General features: G+C 41.3%; 1 protein-coding gene across 3 annotated transcripts; it reads left to right on the top strand.

Moving 5' to 3' along the window:
• Positions 1-958: 958 nt before the first annotated feature.
• LOC108880647 (acid-sensing ion channel 2-like) lies at positions 959-15242 on the top strand. 3 transcript variants are annotated; one of them, XM_018672240.2, is made up of 3 exons: positions 3573-3886; positions 4677-5297; positions 14982-15242. In XM_018672240.2, exons 2-3 carry the CDS (start codon positions 4722-4724, stop codon positions 15012-15014), a joined length of 609 nt encoding a protein of 202 aa, XP_018527756.1. In that variant the 5' UTR covers positions 3573-3886; positions 4677-4721; the 3' UTR covers positions 15015-15242. The 3 variants fall into 3 exon arrangements, with proteins under 3 accessions (XP_018527755.1, XP_018527756.1, XP_018527754.1); XM_018672239.2 differs by lacking the exons at positions 3573-3886; positions 14982-15242 and adding an exon at positions 959-1009 and having other exon boundaries at positions 4677-5751; XM_018672238.2 differs by lacking the exon at positions 14982-15242 and having other exon boundaries at positions 4677-5751.
• Positions 15243-17452: the final 2210 nt, after the last annotated feature.

Here is a 17452-nt window from a genome sequence, read left to right as displayed (position 1 = left end):
AATTGCTGAACTTAGTTTGCAAGTGCATAGAGATGTACAGATACCCCAAGATGCACATAATACTATTAGCCAGCATATGTATATATATATATATATATATATATATATATATATATATATATATATGCAATAAGGGTGAATCTAATCTATCTAATATCAATGATAAAACAATAATTGAAGGAAATTTCAGCGTTCTTAGTCCTGAACTTCCAATGAATTTTGTGAAGTGATGTTCTTGACAACAAAAATGTGAGTTTTATTGGGAAAGGTATGAAAATGTTTCTGTTACAGGTCCATTAACTGCCACAGATCTAGTTCTACTTGGTGCCTCTCATAACCATTGTTTTTACATTAGAGACTGTTGCACTGATGATTGCATTGGAGTCTTATTATTTTTCTTAACAATGAGATAGATACTACCCAAACACACTGGTTGTTCTACAACTATAACATTAACATTTGGAAGACATGTTCAGGTATATTAAGTTGAGGCAATAAGCAGATAAAAAGAAACCAACCAGCTCAGGTGAAAATATTCTCACTGGGTAACATCTATATTCTAAAGGGAAACCTCCTTTACCTGTTCAAGACTGTTAATGTTCCAAAATAAAAATAAAAAGTAAACATAAAACAAATCTAATCTAATATTTTTCATATAAATAGACATTTATTATCAATATATATCTTTTAACTGGATTACATGATGGTATTATTTTGTCTTTTTTCTCCTGACAAACAACGACAGCTAAAGTGCGCCACATCCGGCCGCCATCTTGATTGTTTACAGTCATTTCGGGGTTTACCGGACACCTATGGACACGGACGACGGTGAAGCACACAAGCCCTGAAAAGACTGCTTAAATATGGTTTATTTTCCAACGCCACATTACTCCCAACAGAACAGTACACGATTAAAGGATTATTATTTTTTATTTGAAAGAAGATGAGGAGAGGGTTTAAAACAAGGAGCTCGGCGGCCGCCAAACTTTGAAATTCGGACCGATTAAGGGTGAGCTAACATACAAAACAAGCTAACATACAAAACAACCACATATTTTTCTTTTTACCGAGTTAAAACGCATTATGATTATTGAAATATCGTCTTTATAGAATGCCGTACAAAAAAAGTATTTAGCGTAACCACAGTTAATTATTAATGCGTGATAATCAGCATATAAGGGTAAAATGCTTAGCAAGGACGATGTTAGCTAACATTAACAAAAGCTCGGTGGAAGAATTAACCTAATGTATAATGACTGACCAATTTACAAGCAGGAAATAGATGTAGGGCTGCAACTAACGATTATTTTATTCTAGATTAATATGCCTCTTATTTTCTCGTTAAGTTGACTAATTGTGTATTCAATAAAATGTCAGGAGTGAAAAATGACCCTCTCCAAGTCCAAGCTCAGGTGGCTTGTGGCTTGTTTTATTTCACTCACGACCAAAAAAAAAGAAAAGAAAAAAAACCCCACTCAAAATATTCCAATATTGTCCATGATATGTATACAGGGGCTGATACTTTCAGGATCTAAAAACAGCATTTCTTTTGCATATGTGGTTGAAAAACGAGTAATCGATTAATCGAACTGATCCTTGCATCTTTAAACAGATGTAGCATTATGTATTTAAAGCAACTTAATTAAACCCTGGACTCCTTAAACTTAGGTAATGAAGTTTTTTTTATTCTAATGATATTAAAGCATATTTTATAGGACTGCCTCTTTCATTTTGGCTGCCCATTACTTTTTAATCACTTTATTAGAGGTGTACGGTAATTGCCCAATAATTCTATAAAATGAGAGTCTTGGCCAACAGCATGTTTGTATTTTCCCAAAAGCAATCTTGAATTTTTTATTTAGTCTGAAACAATGTGCAGTACATAAAGCTATTTATTTTCTAAATTTACTACCACCAAGATTGGCTGCTTGCTTTCAGGTATCTGCTGTGTGTCCTCCTGCTTATTGCAGAGGGTTTCTCTCAGGTGTTTTGCCTGTTCAGATACATGATTGTGTAATTGGCATATTAGCATGACATGTAACCAGAGGACTGAAACAAGCTTTGACAGAAGATGGGAGTTAGTGTAGTTGCCAGCATGGCAGGTGTAGTGTCAATTAGTGTTGCTGATTATGGTAATGATGAGTCTTTTACCGCTACTTTCCCCCCTATAACGTAATTGGCCTACTTTCACCTATTTTTACCTTTGGTTGCAAATAAGTAAATCTCTGCACAAAAACGGTAATTAACTGGTTTTAAAAAGGCTTTTTTAAAAATTAAATTTAAATTTGTTGACATAAATAATGGTTAGACAAAACTTTCTTGTTGTAAAGATGAATTATTCATGGAAAGAGAAGTTAATATAAGTAATCAAAAATTAATTAAATGTTCTTAAGGCTTACCCACACTGCACACCAATTCATTTAATATTTACCAAAATTAGTATTGTATTGTATCATAAGTGTTATCGTATTGTATAGTTATATCTTCTTTTTTTTTTAGTTTTGTAAGCTGCATTTGAGTCTTACCTTTAATACACACTCACATAAAGTTAAATACTAAATGTTTCTCTGATATTCATTTTCCAATTTCCTTCTTTATTTGCTGCCAGTCTCATGTTTCTCACATGTATGTGTGCTTACGTGGCCAATACATTGTTATCTGATTCTTTTAAAACTGTCAAGTACCCGTGTTGGTATCAGCCAGAAAATCCACCATTATTCTGTGGTATATTATTTGATATCTGCCTTATTGTAATTCAGCAAGCTTTTAACTTCTGTTTGCTGAAAATGATGAGGTGACTTTCTAGGATCAGGTTGACAACCTGCCTGTTTCCATTCAGTCCAAATCCTCACAAAACCTGATTTATTTTCTCTCTTACCACCTTTCAACACTCTCACACCTTCTTTTATTTTCTTGTCACAGCTCTATTCCTCCTGTCTCCTCATATATTTTCACGTACTGGCTGTTTTCTCTCTGTCTTGATTGATAAACACACAGCTACTCGCAAAGATAAAATGCCCTCAATTACAGATACAGGGCTCACAATTTCAGTGTTTTATACACGTGACACTCGCACTCTGTGTGTTATTATTCCCTTTACGTCCGTGCATGTGACATTGTAACTCGTGTGACCACACTTCCTCGCTGGCTCACTCTTTTTTTAGTTTTCCTATCTTATTTTTGTCCTCATCCCTCCCCTCAACCTACATCTCTCTGCCTTTACTCCTCCGTCTCCACTTCTGCTTCACTTCCCATGACATACACCCCCCCTCCTCGACCAAGCTGCCACCACTGTTTTCCCCTGTACTATCTGTACCTCTGACAGCCTCCCGTTTTGCATCCATCCATCACTCTGTTTGTGGTGACAAGATATGGAAATATGAAAGGCTGAAAGACAAATGAGTGAAGGTGGTGGTGTTGGAGGAGGAGAAGGAGGAGGAGGAAACATATTGAATAAGAGACTTGGCTGTGGAGAGAGCAAGCGAGGAGAGCGTCGTCTTCCCTCCTCTTTCTCCCCCCTTTCCTCTCTCTCCCCGCTACTCACTCTCTCTCACTCTGTGCGAGCATGTGTGTTGGTGTGTGCGCCTCCCGTCTCTCCCGGCTCCGCTGTTGTTCGCCGCCGCCACAGATGAGCTGGGAAGAGGAGGGAAAGCGGATGTATCTGGCCAGAAGAAGAGGAAAACGGGAGGAGTTTGGATCGGCATGCGAGACTAACCAGCGGCTCTGATCATCAACAGCTCTCCTTCTCTCTCTTCCCCTCTCCCTCTCTCTCTCTCTCTGCCGCTGTCTCTCTCTCTCTCTCACACACACACGCACAAACACACACTCTCAGACTCACACACACTCGTGCCGGCTGGATGTCTTCTCGCTAGGCTGAACGAGAGAGGTGCTTAGGCTTGTCATTAGTTGGGGGCACAGGAGATCCCGAGAAACCTGGATGTATTTTCTTTGTGTGTGTGTGTGTGTCAATCTTAATGCACACTCATGCACGAGATAGTTACAGCTGCGTGAGTGTGTGTGTTTTTGAATGGAGATGAGTCGGGACGTTAAACACACAGAGGCAGCTTTGATTGGCTTGCGGCTTAAGTGACTCTCACCTCTCGCTCCGGGTGTCACAGAGGACTTACCTCTGGGATTTTTGTCAATGAAAATCGAGCAGTCACACAGGGCGACAGAGTATGGAGGGGAGGTGGCGGAGGAGGTGGGAGGGTGGGGGTCAGTTTGGAATTTGGGGAGAGCGTGTGTGTTGAGTGAGTATGTGTGTGTCGGGGGTGTAGTAGGAGCTGCTGGCAGCCTCAGTAACTCTAAGCTCAAGGGAGTGATTGAGAGTGGAGGTGGAGAGGAGAGGGATGCCCTAAGGGAGCATCTTTATCCTCTGTCTCTTACTCTCCGTAGTAGTTATTTGGATTGTGGAGATCTTTGCCTTCTTATGTCTACTTCCTCTTCTTTCTCATTTGTTGCTTGGCTTTTAATGTGCTCGTTTTTCTGTCTTTATGTTTCCTATGAGTGTTTGCTGCAGGTCTCTGCCTCTGTCTTCTACTTTCCTCCTTGTCTTTTGCATTGCTATCTTCCTCTCCTCTCTTCTCTCTTTCTTCTTTTGTCTTATTAGCACAGTCGATATTATTATGGGATGAGAATCTAAGTCTTTTATTGACGTTTTCTTGCTGTCTGTGCAGGTGTGAGTGCACCAGGGGCTCCCTGGCTGAGGAGCTGGAGGGCTGATGATGGATCTGAAGGAGAGCTGTGGCAGTCAGGGGAGCCAGGAGAGCTCCAGCCTGCACCCTACCTCCTGGCAGGCCTTTGCTCACACCAGCACGCTGCACGGCCTGCGCTACGTCTTCCCTTATGGTCAGCCCAGCGTGCGCCGCTTACTCTGGGCTGCGGCTCTGCTGGCCTGCCTGGGACTGTTAGCCCTGGAGAGCGCTGAACGCCTGGCCTATTTCCTCTCCTACCCTCACGTGACCAGCGTGGATGCCGTGGTGTCGAGCAGCCTGGTCTTCCCTGCTGTGACCATTTGTAACCTCAACGCGTACCGCTTCAGCCGCCTCACGCGCAACGATCTGTACCACGCTGGAGAGCTAATGGCACTGCTGGATGTGCACCTGAAAATCCCCCAAGCGCACCTGGCTGAGCCCGACGTGTTGGCTTCCCTGCAGGAAAAAGCCAACTTCACCAAATACAAGCCCACGCCGTTCAGCATGAAGGAGTTCATCGAGAGGGTCGGCCACGACCTGAGAGAGATGATGCTCTACTGCCGCTACCAAGGCCAGGAGTGCAGCCCCAGCGACTTCAAAACCGTGAGTCCACTGATGCCTTCTTTTAAATGTCAGCTCTGTTCTGGGATCAGTTGGGGTCAGAGCATCTTTGCTGCCCTGCAGCCCTTAAAGGACTGTGGTACTGAGGTGTTTTGGTTGCGTGTTCTGAGTCTTGCAAGTTTCCAGAGATGTTTTTATTTTTTTTCTTTGGCCAGTAAAATGACTTGATGAATGCTGATAGCTGCTCTTTCCCTCCCACGCTGCTGCGCTGGGAGTCTCCTGCTGTGCTTTCTCCTTGGGACTTTGGTGTTCGGCTGCACAGGTTGACTCTTGAGCTTTGTTCTGCAAATGTACTCTCTGCTGATGCCTTGTTGTTGTCAGCCTTCACATAATAACATTGTGCTTACTGGCACATAGAGTACTGCAACAGGTGTGTAGTATTTTAGTCACTGAAGGAAGGTAATTGTTTTGTCTTGGGCCACAGTGAATAGTAAATTCCCCCAAATCCCTCTGCTAGTTTTGTTTATTTCTGCAGCCAAGTAGTTTTCTTTCTTTTCTACTACAAATCAGAACATTTAAAGGATGTTTGCGTACCTGCTGGTTTGTCTGATTGGACCGAAAAACAGCCTAACATTTGTGGCATTATTTGGATGGTTGCTAGTGTTGATTTCTACCTCTAATTTGGCTTGTTGTTGAGTGTAGCAGCCTGTTGTTTTGTTTGTTCAGTGTCAAAAAGGATGTTGACCAGAGCCAGTTGTTGTGGTGTTGTGTTATTGACATGCAGAGTATCATGTTGCACTGCTTAAATTGAAATTCTGATCATCTTAAGGCCTTTATGTTTTCAACAAATACTCCACTTTTTTGGCAGATCAAAGCGAGCAAGCTCTGGCACGAAGTTGATTTTGACACTAAAACAAGATATTCTGAACACCCACTTGTTGAATACTTGGACTCTCTCATACTGATTGTTAATTAAGTCCACCAGTGAATAGGTGAACAGCACACTGCATACAATATGTGAATGTTAGGAAAGGGAAGCTTTAATACCACAACCAAGTTTTTTTTATTGATCTTCTCCGTCACATCAACAAATAGGATGTCAAAAAGATGCCTCTGGAAAGTGTATTTTAAAGGGCCATACCAGAGTGTTACCACAAATCATGTATACACAACATTTCTGCAGACCGCTTTTAAATGCATGATGCATAATTTCAGGGTTAAGGATGTATTTATCCTGCTGTTAAAGATTGTTGGCATACTCTTGAGTTATGTAATCAATCAATCAACACCAAGTCTGCATTGGCTTTGTTGATGTTTCACTGTTGTTGCTTAGTAATGCAGTTTAAATGCAGATTGACTTTGAAAAGACCATGACTAGGGTTGGGGGTTTTAATGGCTTTTTATTGAATCTGAATCTTATCAAATCCCATCTTGAATCTAAATGGGTTTAGCTGTAAACATTCACAAGCAACAAACGTTATAACTAACTCAAACTCAAAGATTAAATTTGTAATCAACACATTTTTTCAGCTGAGACAGAAACAACAACAACCAAGCAACAGATGAAATTAGCAGAATCTATACATTAAATTACTTTTTTCACACCTTATTTTTCATCAGCTACTTTAACTCAAATACTGGAAAAAACACCTGAAATGGACACGACATGATCAAGAGATGCACTGATTCAATATACTGTTTCTGCAGTAATATTAGCACAACATTTGGTTTCTACTCTTGCTTACATCTGTTCAGTAAAGGCAGGCTGTTGAATTCTTAGTGCCACTGCGTCCATGGTTGCAGTGGATTGGTGTGGCAACCTGAGCAATTCATGTCATAGTTAAATTAAAACGATTTCAGTGAGTTGCATTTTTTAGATTAATTTATTAATCGTATAGTCTGTGAAATGTTAAGTCTGACTGACATTATGTATGATAATTATATCTGTTGATTGATTATTGGAGTAATCATCTTAGCTTTAGCCAGAGCTTATTGAATCCAGGTATTTTAGAGAACTGGAGCTGAATCCAAAATAGAAAAATCCCAACTATGACAAAAATATATTGCAGGCTTGACTCTGTGGCAGATAACACAACTTGAGGAAGCTGTATGATTATACCAGTAGACTTTAATATTGCACAGTAATGAGTGGAAACCAGTGGCTTCCTGATACAGTAGAAAACTACATTCGGGTTTCTTAAACACAGCCGCACTCAGTTTTCCTTCAATTACATTGGTCTATGGAGCTATGGAGTTATTATGTACGGTATGTATCATGGCACAGGGTCACGTAATGGGCATCAGCCTGGCTTTCTATTTAAAGCTTGTCTGCAGATTGCAGCTGATACAGATTTGCATTAACGAGATGTTCTTTTTGTTTGTCGGCCTCAAAAACTGACCAGTGATGCATGCACAACGCGAACTCTGGGATCTGATGTGCTTTGATGAGCTCTTCATTTTGTACAGAGCCAACTCTGTGTCATTAGCGGAGCACATCAGTGGCACTATTGCACCTCAGCTGTGTGTAATCTTTAGACGTTAAAGCTTCAAGATCTGTGTGTGTGTGTTTGTGTTACTGTTAGATTGACACCTTCATGTTTCAACCTGAGAGATGCTCAGCAGCGCAGATGCTAATTGGAAAAACAACAATGGTGGATCACATGTCGGCTGTAGTGATTTTCTATTCATGCCTTCAGACGGATGCCTCTCCCCCCAGAACTCTGATCCATATTGCAGTGAGCCGCGGCAAAGCTACAAGTGAGCAGCTCCCTGCTCGTTTCTGCCAGGAGAACATGTGATTTTCATAATTTCACTGTTGAATCTTCAGGGAGTGAATGCAAAGCTGGCTTGGCTCTGCCTCCGCCTTCCCATGTAGCCCCCACTGAGTGTCTGTTTGACTCCCCTTAGTAACCATCTTGCATGTAGTCTGACACGCCTTTGACCTCCAGCTGGGTTCAAAGATAATCATGTTGACAGAGAGGCTACTAGAAGGCACTGTCATCCTCTTTGCCCTCTGCCTGTTGCTGCTGCTGCTGCTGCTGAGCTCCTCCTGACTTCTTCCCACTTCTCTCTCGCTCTCTTTCTCTAGACTCGCTCTGTCTCTTCCCTCTCTGTCACTGCAGCAACACACCTTCATATCTCCGGCGCCCTCTGAGAGAGGGAAGAAAAAAACCCACAAAACAAAACAAAACAAAAAGCACCACGTCCCTAAAAATAGAAAAATACATGCATGGATGCACTCAGACACATGCATTCACACAAATGCATGCACAGACACGCAAAAATATACGCATACATGACACACACGTACACGCACAGAGGGACGACATAACCATGACACTCCGGGGACCCGAGTCAGTGTTTGAGTGACATTGTGATGAATGACCGTAGGGGGGATTGTGGGGACATGGGACACAGTGTGATGTGACTGATGTAACTGGAGCAGAGCGCTGCACAAAAGGGAAAAATGGCATCAGCGTGTGCATTTCCACCTATATGCATGTATTATGTGTATCTCCTCAGATGTGCAGACTGCTCATCTAGTTAATTTATGCTCACACGAGAGCACGTCTGCAACCCACATGACACAATTCATCCTCCTAAATAGGCACTTTGGTACACTTTTTTTTTCAAAGGATGCCAGAAAAGGAGGGCAGATCTCGAGCCAAATTCAGCATTTCTCCCATTCAGGCAGAAGGAGAGAAACGATACAAAAGCCTGCTTTCACCCTGTTTAGACATTCTTGAGTGGTCAGAGTACAGCTCAATCCCAGTTTGTTAAGGTGTGATCAGTGAGAAAGTTGTGGAGCTGGCAGGAAAAATCCAGAAAATCCAGAGTTTGTGTCGTGAAAGCCAACTGAAATATTTTACTTTATTTAAAAATGTGAGAGGACTGGAACATAATTTTATCTTTTTTAACCTAAATCATACCACAATGACATGATCAAATTGATTATCATTTTGCAAAATTCTGTTTAAAGCGGGAAACTAACAAGAAATTGCATTACAGAAATGTCTGTGATATGTTTGAGGTAGGTTATGTAATGGTGTCACTGTCAATAGTTTGGCCACCAAAGAGCACTGACAGCAGTATTTTTCAGCTGTAAAATATCCAGCTCAGTGCAGAGCATGGTCACAGTTCTTTAATAACTACATCTAATGGATGCTCATGCTTGTGTTGATTTGATAACTGAGTTTTAGTACAAATACCACCTCAACCTAGGAGATATACAGTTTCTACTAAACTTTTCTTCATCTAATAAAAGGAGCTAAACTTCTCTGATGTTAAATGTTGTCTAAACACAAGCAGCCATACATAAACCCAAAGAATACATATGAGATACGATAAAAAAGAGTCTGTGCCAAGCAAAGCAAAAACCGTAAATGATTTAAATTTGGCTGCCATCCCCTTTGAAGTAGTACACTGCTCCCAGTGCTGTCACGCTTCAAACGCTCTCTGGAAGTCCCGTTTTGTAAGTACGTCAAGCACCATCTGCGACTCGCACTGGGTCTCCTCTGTTGTGTCAAAACGGCGATCCTTCAGCTTGAATATGGGGACTAATTCCCCGTGCATAACCCCACAAATGTTGAAGAAAACAGGCTATAGTTAAATTGTAAATTCACACCTGCAAGTGGCCATAAAAACATGTAACAAAGGTCCTGATATTCATCTTGTAACATTAAGTAGAATACTGATTCATGAATGATATTGCTTACAGCTGCTGCATTTGCGTTACCGTGCCATGCTCCGTGTGTTTGCAACAGGAACAGTCTCAAAACTTTTTGATCGCATGTTGTAAAAAAGATCATGGATCAAATAAGTATTACCCAGCTCTGCATTTACAATATTATGATATATTGATATATAAAAATAGTCCTTCTCCCAGTTTTTAATGGGTCACCTCACCAGAAAAAAAGACCACCTCTGCTAACATCATAAAAAAAATTAAATACACTTTGATGTAATAAAACATTGACCTTCAAGAGGAGGGAGCTGATATCAAATGTCATATTTAATGACAGTGACTGTGGTTTAACTTGCAATCTATTAACTAAATTGGTCTTGAGATGAGTCAGGACCCAGATGTTTTATCACTTCACTTGTTGTATTTTCCTGTGGTAAAATATCACAATTTTGGTTTTAAACATAGCGCCCAGCCTCCCTTAAGAAGGTGTGATGATGTGTCATGTGTGCAGGAATGAGTGGACACCCTCCTTGCCCGTTTTTGTTTTTGCCGCGTGTGATTACAGCCATGATTAAACGCTGATTGATCACACTGACAAGCCACATCAGTGTATGCCAGGGTGAATCATCTCAGTGCATCTGGCCCTGCACTCACTGCATGCCTCAGTTAGATATATAAAGACCCCTGGAGCACTGCAGACCAAGAAGGACCCTATCACACTCTCTGCCTTAATGTGAAACCTGATAGCAGCCAGACCCTGAGCTCTGTATCAGACACTAATTATCCACTCGTCTATTCCTCTTACCAGAGCCTTGTTGGAACAGCACAGCAAATATAATGGTGCTGACTGTTTACAGCAACAGCAATTAGCCATTACATGCAACCTGTGGCCTTAGCTCCTCAGTTGCTGATTATTGCATAGCTAGATTTGCCTTGCTCTTGCGCCAGCAGAGCCGTACAAGACCACTTCCAGTCACCCACTGGGGAGGATTGTGTTCTGTATAATCTGTCCTTCCCTGCTCCATCTCTCTAACTGCATTTTATCATCTTCAGATTCATTTCTCAACATTTGAAAGCCCGATGCATCACATTTGGTTTTAGTGGATGTACTGTATTAATCACTAATGTGGCATTACCATGGCATTTTACATTCCCGGCAGGCATGATGTCTGAGTCTCTTAAAGGGCATGGAAAGCACCGCCGCCACCCATAAGCCTGCCTCTCTGAAACACCCTGGAGAGGCATCGGCAACCTGTGCTATTTAACCAGCTTGGAAGAAAAGCTGGAGTGCAGCCACAGACAGACAGCTCAGTGTGGATAGTGCTTATGTGGTAGACACTGCAGCTGTCTGCAGTGGTGGATTATGGTAGGGCTGTTGATATAGCGTGTGTTGTGGCGAGGCTTAAAGCAGCAGTCATTTTCCCTGAAGGGTTTTCCTCATCCTCAACAGATACAGATTTTTGGGTTGTTCTAACAGTTAATGGTTCAGTGATTAATAAAATGATTAATTGAACAATTCAGTTTGTTTCATGTCCAACAAAAATTAAGAAAGTTTGGCATAATCTTAAACTGCTTCATTCATTATCAGAGCTTGCTCTTGGTCTGACAAATTTGTCTCTAAATAAAGTATTTTACTGAGGGATGTGCATTGTTTAAAACGTACAATATTTGATGGATAAATATTTGCCATTTCATGTGTGTTAGGCATATCCTGATAATGATTTTTGCTCTCCCTCCTGATTAGGGGCACTGTGTTTGGACAGTATGCATGTAGCTTACAGTGAGCCTACGTTAAAATTAGTGAAGCAGTTCATCAGGATTGTACCAATATGCTTATTCATTCTTGTTTATCTCCCAGATAAAGACATAGAGTTAATGTCTTGGTCATGAAATCCTAAAACAGCGCGCAGTGTCTCTCCTGGTGGGCTGCTGACAGTGTTGTCAGCCAGTGTTAACTCGCCATAACACCAGTAGTTTCTGCCTTAGCAGTGCATGTTCACAACTTTGAATCATCACTGTTTGCCCTATAATATTGTAAGCCTGGTGTCATAGCTGTCCTATAGTTGCTGTTGTAGCAGGAGGAAACGTGGACAAGGTTAAGACAGGCTTTCTTTGTACTTAGCATGTATGAAAGACTGGAGTTCAAATGCAGTCTCAAACAATAGTAACACATAAGTGGTCGTGGTTCACTGGGGAAATGTGACTGAAATGGATGTAAAACCACTCTTTTGTTGGAAGGTGTTAAATTATTTTGTGCGTTCACTTCACTGTGCAGTTCCAGCACCTCAACAGTGTTTGTAAATGAATATGGCTTAGGGCCTAGATCAGGGCCTAGATCAGCTCTAGTTTGGCTCAGGACATCACTAACATATGTGTTTTATTTGCTGGCCTAGTTAATCACCTAGTTTTTTTTTGGTTTTTTTTCCTTTTGAGCGAGACAAAAAATGAGAGATTTATGGAAGAAAGCAGTGTCACTGACTGAGAGGAGGTGAAGTCAGGACATGAAGTCACGGTTTGAGTCTGGGTGTCGGCTGGCATTCACACCAGGAAAGAGGAGAGGAGGAAACTGCAAGAGAGGAGACGAGTACGGCCCATTACCTCAGCAGCCTGTCTGGAGACCTACTTCATCTTGGCCACAGGAGGAGGAGAAAGAGGAGTGTGCGTCTGTGTGTTTGCTCATGAGTGTGCGTTTTAATGTGCTAGAGGGTGTGTTTATATTTTCATGTGTGTGGGGGTTTGTGTTGTAATGTGCTGTCACATGCAGTCAGTTTTGCCCTTCATACATGTGTGTGTATGTGTGTGCATGTGGTGCAGCTGCTCTATGCATCAGCCATCAGTTGCTTAAAGCAGATATTGACTAATGGTTATGAAATCAAAGGTCAACTGGCTAGTTAGCTCAAATCCTCTTGGTCTGTTTGGATGCTTCTTAGTGAAAATTGCAAGCTGTTGGCATCAGCAGCTAGCTTCCAAGAAAAATTATGTCTTGTGTGATCATGATGCTTATGCTTTATTGATCTGCATCTGCATGGGAAATCCTCTTTTTGTTTACTAATGTCTGCAGACTGGGGCATGATGAGAATATAATGACGATGGTGATGGTTTCAAGAAAAAACATATGATTCCACTTCTGCACCCAAACTGTAATTACTGTGTTTCTTTTGTGTTGAAACTTACAGTATAATGGCTAAAACTGAGCACTTATTTTGATGGTGATTATGCCCTGAATTACATGTCAAGAAAATTCAGAATTGTAGGCTACTCGTATAATTAAACTAAGGAAAATCCTGGCAAATTTATGTTTTGCTGAGAAATTCATGAAACAGTCTTGGTTGTTGTCAGAAAACATAGTGTAGGTGGGTGCTTGTGTAAAGGCTGGAGGTTGCCATCACATTCTTATTTATGCTCCTCGCAGCTGCAGAGTGTTGGAGGTTTCAGGTCTTGTCAGGTTTCTAGTTAAGCTATCACAATATTCTGTCTGAACATAGTTTACTTTTGTTATGGCAGCTTTTCCACACTTGGGGAAATTCTTGGAAAACAGAGTTGTAAAACAGTTAAGTTCTGACCCCTTTCATGTTTTCAGCATTTGACTTAGAATGGCTTTTTACAGCTCACTGTCTACATGCAAAAAACATAATGAAGCTTAATATCCAAAATTGAAATTGGCTGTTCTTGAACTGAGAAATCTGAATTTGCCACATCTGACTGATGAAGTCACACTTCAAGTTTAATACATTGCATTGCATCTGGCTTATCAAAGGCAGACTTCAGGTTTAGGTGGAAGGGGAATGTTGCTTATCTGAAATGACAGGAGAAATAATAATAATTTAAATTATTTTGTTGCTGCTGGATTAAAATTTGTGGCAGATAAAAACTCTGAAGCCACATTCGGTAACACGGTGGTGACATAAATAATTCCTGACCCAAATATAGAGTATTTATTTGATAAGGAGAGGATTAGTTGTACGCAATGTTGTAAACTTCTCACAGCGACGTAGTGATGACTGTGCATGTTTTAGGAGTTTGTCTACTTGCCCTCAGTGATGCTGCTTTGATGGGAAGTTGGCTAACAAACAAACCGTTACCTTGCTCTGTTGTAAAAATTGTGCCTGCTGCACTGTTGATAGAAGTGGTAATGATTTAAAGCCCCTGTATTTCAAAGGGGAACAACTAACAATAAACTGAACATGTGACACAAAGCTGAACCTCATCCATCACCTGTCCTCTACTTGATCTGCTTTGCTTCTTTTCCTGCCTCTACGCTGTATAAATACAGATGATGACTACATCCTCTGCAGCATAACGACAGCTCTGAGGATTTTCTCAGCAGAGTGGTCAAACATGTGATTTCGCTGCCGTCTGCAGTGATACTGTTCCTCCTGTGCTCTCTGTCTCCTGCTCTGTTTTTATATTACCTTTCATGTCTGTCTCAGCCCTCTTCCCCTCTCCATAATTTACCACGTAGTGTCTGAGCTGAGCGTTAGATGCTGAGACCTGACTGGCTGGTTTTGGAAAAAATCACATGCCCTCCTTAAACAGGCCGACAGACTCTCCTAGACTCCCCTTTTTGTCCACCTGTCTGTCTCTCTTTAATCTCCGTAAGCTGCCCGGGAGCTCTTTTGATCTTGACGTTCAGACTCACCTGAGAGCTGTGTGCTCGAGGCCTCGTGGGTCTGTTTGCCAGGCTAAAGAGATTTAGGCTGCTTTAATGGAAAGTGACGACTGCTTAAATGGATACCGTGATGTGTTGAGTCACAGTGTCTTTTGTCATGTTTGCTAAACGCTTGTCACATTTTGAGAGTGGAGAAAAGGGCTCACAAACAATTTTTTTCATTATGATTCAGTCAATTTATCTCTCAGACTTTACTTTCTACAAAATGTCAGGATGCTTCACCTTGTAAAAAAATACAGAGAATATTTGGAGAGCTACTGTAATTTGCAACACAGAGACTTTTTTGTGCCTTCTCAGTCTGCTGAAATACCAGTCTAAAACTTTGAATGCCAAGCTATCCCGTCAACAGTTTCACCTGCCCTTCTGTCTCCAGGTGCGGCTGCTGTCCTCCTGGAAACGATCTTAACATCGGTGTCAGGACGATGTGCACTCTTTTTGTCAAAATGACGCCTGTGTGCAGGACAGCGTGTCTGGAAATCACAGACATTAGCCCCACAAGACCAAAGTTGGATTGATTCTCTGTTCTCAGCTGCTGCTTCTTTTTCTCCTCCACACATTTGGCTGTATCCTTCACAGAGGAATAATGACAGCCTGAACACATGATGAATTTAAGTTGAGTGGAGTAGGCCATTTTGCTCGCTAATTCATGTTGCATCATAAATATAGATTATAGATACACAGCCTACGTTTATACACTACCAGTGTTTTATTATAAAGTGAATATTGTCATAATTATACATGCCAATCAGGGGAAGAAGGAGAAGAAGGAAAGTGATTCTTCTATGTAGTATTTTATAATTTAAATTTGAATTATTACCGAACTCTGCTGCAGTCCTCTCTAACTCTGTGGTACATTTTAGCATCTTTCAGCTCATTGTTTTGGTTTTATTGCCCACAAATGTAGTTTTCTGGCTCACTCTCATTGCTTTCATCTCATTTTTAGCAGCAGCAGGAAGCTGTTTTCAGCAAAAAAGCTCTAATAACCTGCTGTATATTGTGGACAGACAAAGTAAGCAGCTAACCAGTAAACATTGTGGAGCATGTATTGGCTAAAGAACCAGGTATTTCTTCCAGGAGTTGGTGGACATCAAAAACAGAGATATTGGACTTGTGTTCGGCAGGTAGCCATAAATCCAAGTGAATGCTATGTGTAACTTTAAAAAGTGGATAGAATTGGGCTTTAATTGTTTTCTGCTGCCCCAGAGTCAAAGGAAAAAAAAACAACACATTTTGGTATCCTGACAGATTACTTATCATCTTGTGAAGAAGTATTGTAATTACCTTTTTAACTATTTATCTTTACTTTGATTAGTCTCACTGCTGTTTGTGTAGCTGCATAAAGGGAGTGTGAAATCATGGCTTTAAATCAGAAGCATGCATGTGGTTCTGTGTATGGAACGCCCTTAATTTACCACACAGCGTGTCTCGTCGCTGTGTTGCACTGTTGTTAGCACTGTCAGAGTTTGGGAATGGAAAAACTCAGTGTCTGCCTTTTTTACTGTGCCTCTTGCTCTTTGTGTGGTGAACGACCGACCCCAGAACTTTGGTGTTTACCGCTGTTTTAAAAATTAAAAATTTTGACTCCTGAGACTCTGGTTGTGTGTCATTTCCAGCTGCTTCCCCTCTTCAGTTTGGTAGCTGCACTGTGGAGAGAATACAGGAAAGGCTGCATGAACTAACAGTGTCTTCGCCTGTCGTTATCATGCTTAATGTTTGTTTGTGTAATTAGAAACAGCTGAGTGAATGGACTTAAGTCTTCTGTCCCTTCAGTCCTCCTCTCTCCACTATAATCTCTCCAGACTTTACCCTCAGGTGCAAAAATAAAAAATAAAGAAAATAAAAATGCGCCAAACAGCTACATAAACCTTGTCTCCATGGCGACACCAGAGATAAACAACACAGCAGTATGAAAATACAAGTTGATAGCGCAAGCAGAACACAGCATGTCCCCATTTCCTCACTTAGAGGAAAAATAGTTCAGGAGGTAATGACACTGAATTTGAAGTGTCTTTCTGATGAAATGCTCTTGTGTTTACCAAACATCCCGGTGAATCTCAAACACCTTATGATAACAGACCGATCTCAGATGTAGTCTAGCTTCCTGTCTCACATAAATCTAAACTTCTGACCTTTACATACGGTCTAACAGGCCAGTGCGTGTGCTTTTGTGGATTCACCAGCACTTGGGAGTATCCTCTGAGAACTCATTTGGATGAATATTTTACAGAACCTAATCCTGTCTTAGGGGTTTTTCTTTCTGCGGTTGAAACTTATATTTTAGAAAAAACATTCACATCACTTGTGTCAGTAAATCAGAAACATAAAAGTACCTGCCAGAACAGCCTTTTTCTGTGAATTACACATAAATGGGCAGCATAACAATCAATAAAAGCTTGTTTATCTCACTTTTCTTTTTTACCTCTAGCATATCTTCAGTGTTTCTCAGTCTAATAATATCTTGCTAAGTTCGTGTCAGTCCTGCCTTCTTTACTTTCTCTCCTCAGCATTGACACTCAGTTCTGCTTTGGTATTTGCTGCCTTAGTTTCCCTGCACATTCATTATTCAGGGGAGCGTTTGCTAGGATGTCCTCGGATCCGGATCCAAACTCCATCCTGAGATACCACATGCTGCACCGTAGGGCGACTAGTACCATTAGTAACTGTCTCTATCATGTCATGCTACAACAACACTTGCCCGTACCGCTGGCGGTGATACTGGCTGGTGTTCCCGACGAGATGAGTGCATCGCTGTGAAGCGAATGTGCCAGCCCATCGTCGTGGTGTCAGCCCTGATGTGGGAAGGTCGGCGGTTGTAGCTTTTGAGTTGTTATGAATATGTACTGA

This window comes from Lates calcarifer, unplaced genomic scaffold, assembly GCF_001640805.2.
Source record: "Lates calcarifer isolate ASB-BC8 unplaced genomic scaffold, TLL_Latcal_v3 _unitig_968_quiver_1081, whole genome shotgun sequence".
Lineage (NCBI taxonomy): Eukaryota > Metazoa > Chordata > Actinopteri > Centropomidae > Lates > Lates calcarifer.
The sequence above is the reverse complement of the archived record's forward strand: the minus strand, read 5'-3'. Positions and strand labels throughout refer to the sequence as shown.

Bases quoted from the DNA above. Each gene is read 5' to 3' on its own strand.
- LOC108880647 (XM_018672239.2), top strand. From the start codon at position 4,722: ATGATGGATCTGAAGGAGAGCTGTGGCAGTCAGGGGAGCCAGGAGAGC.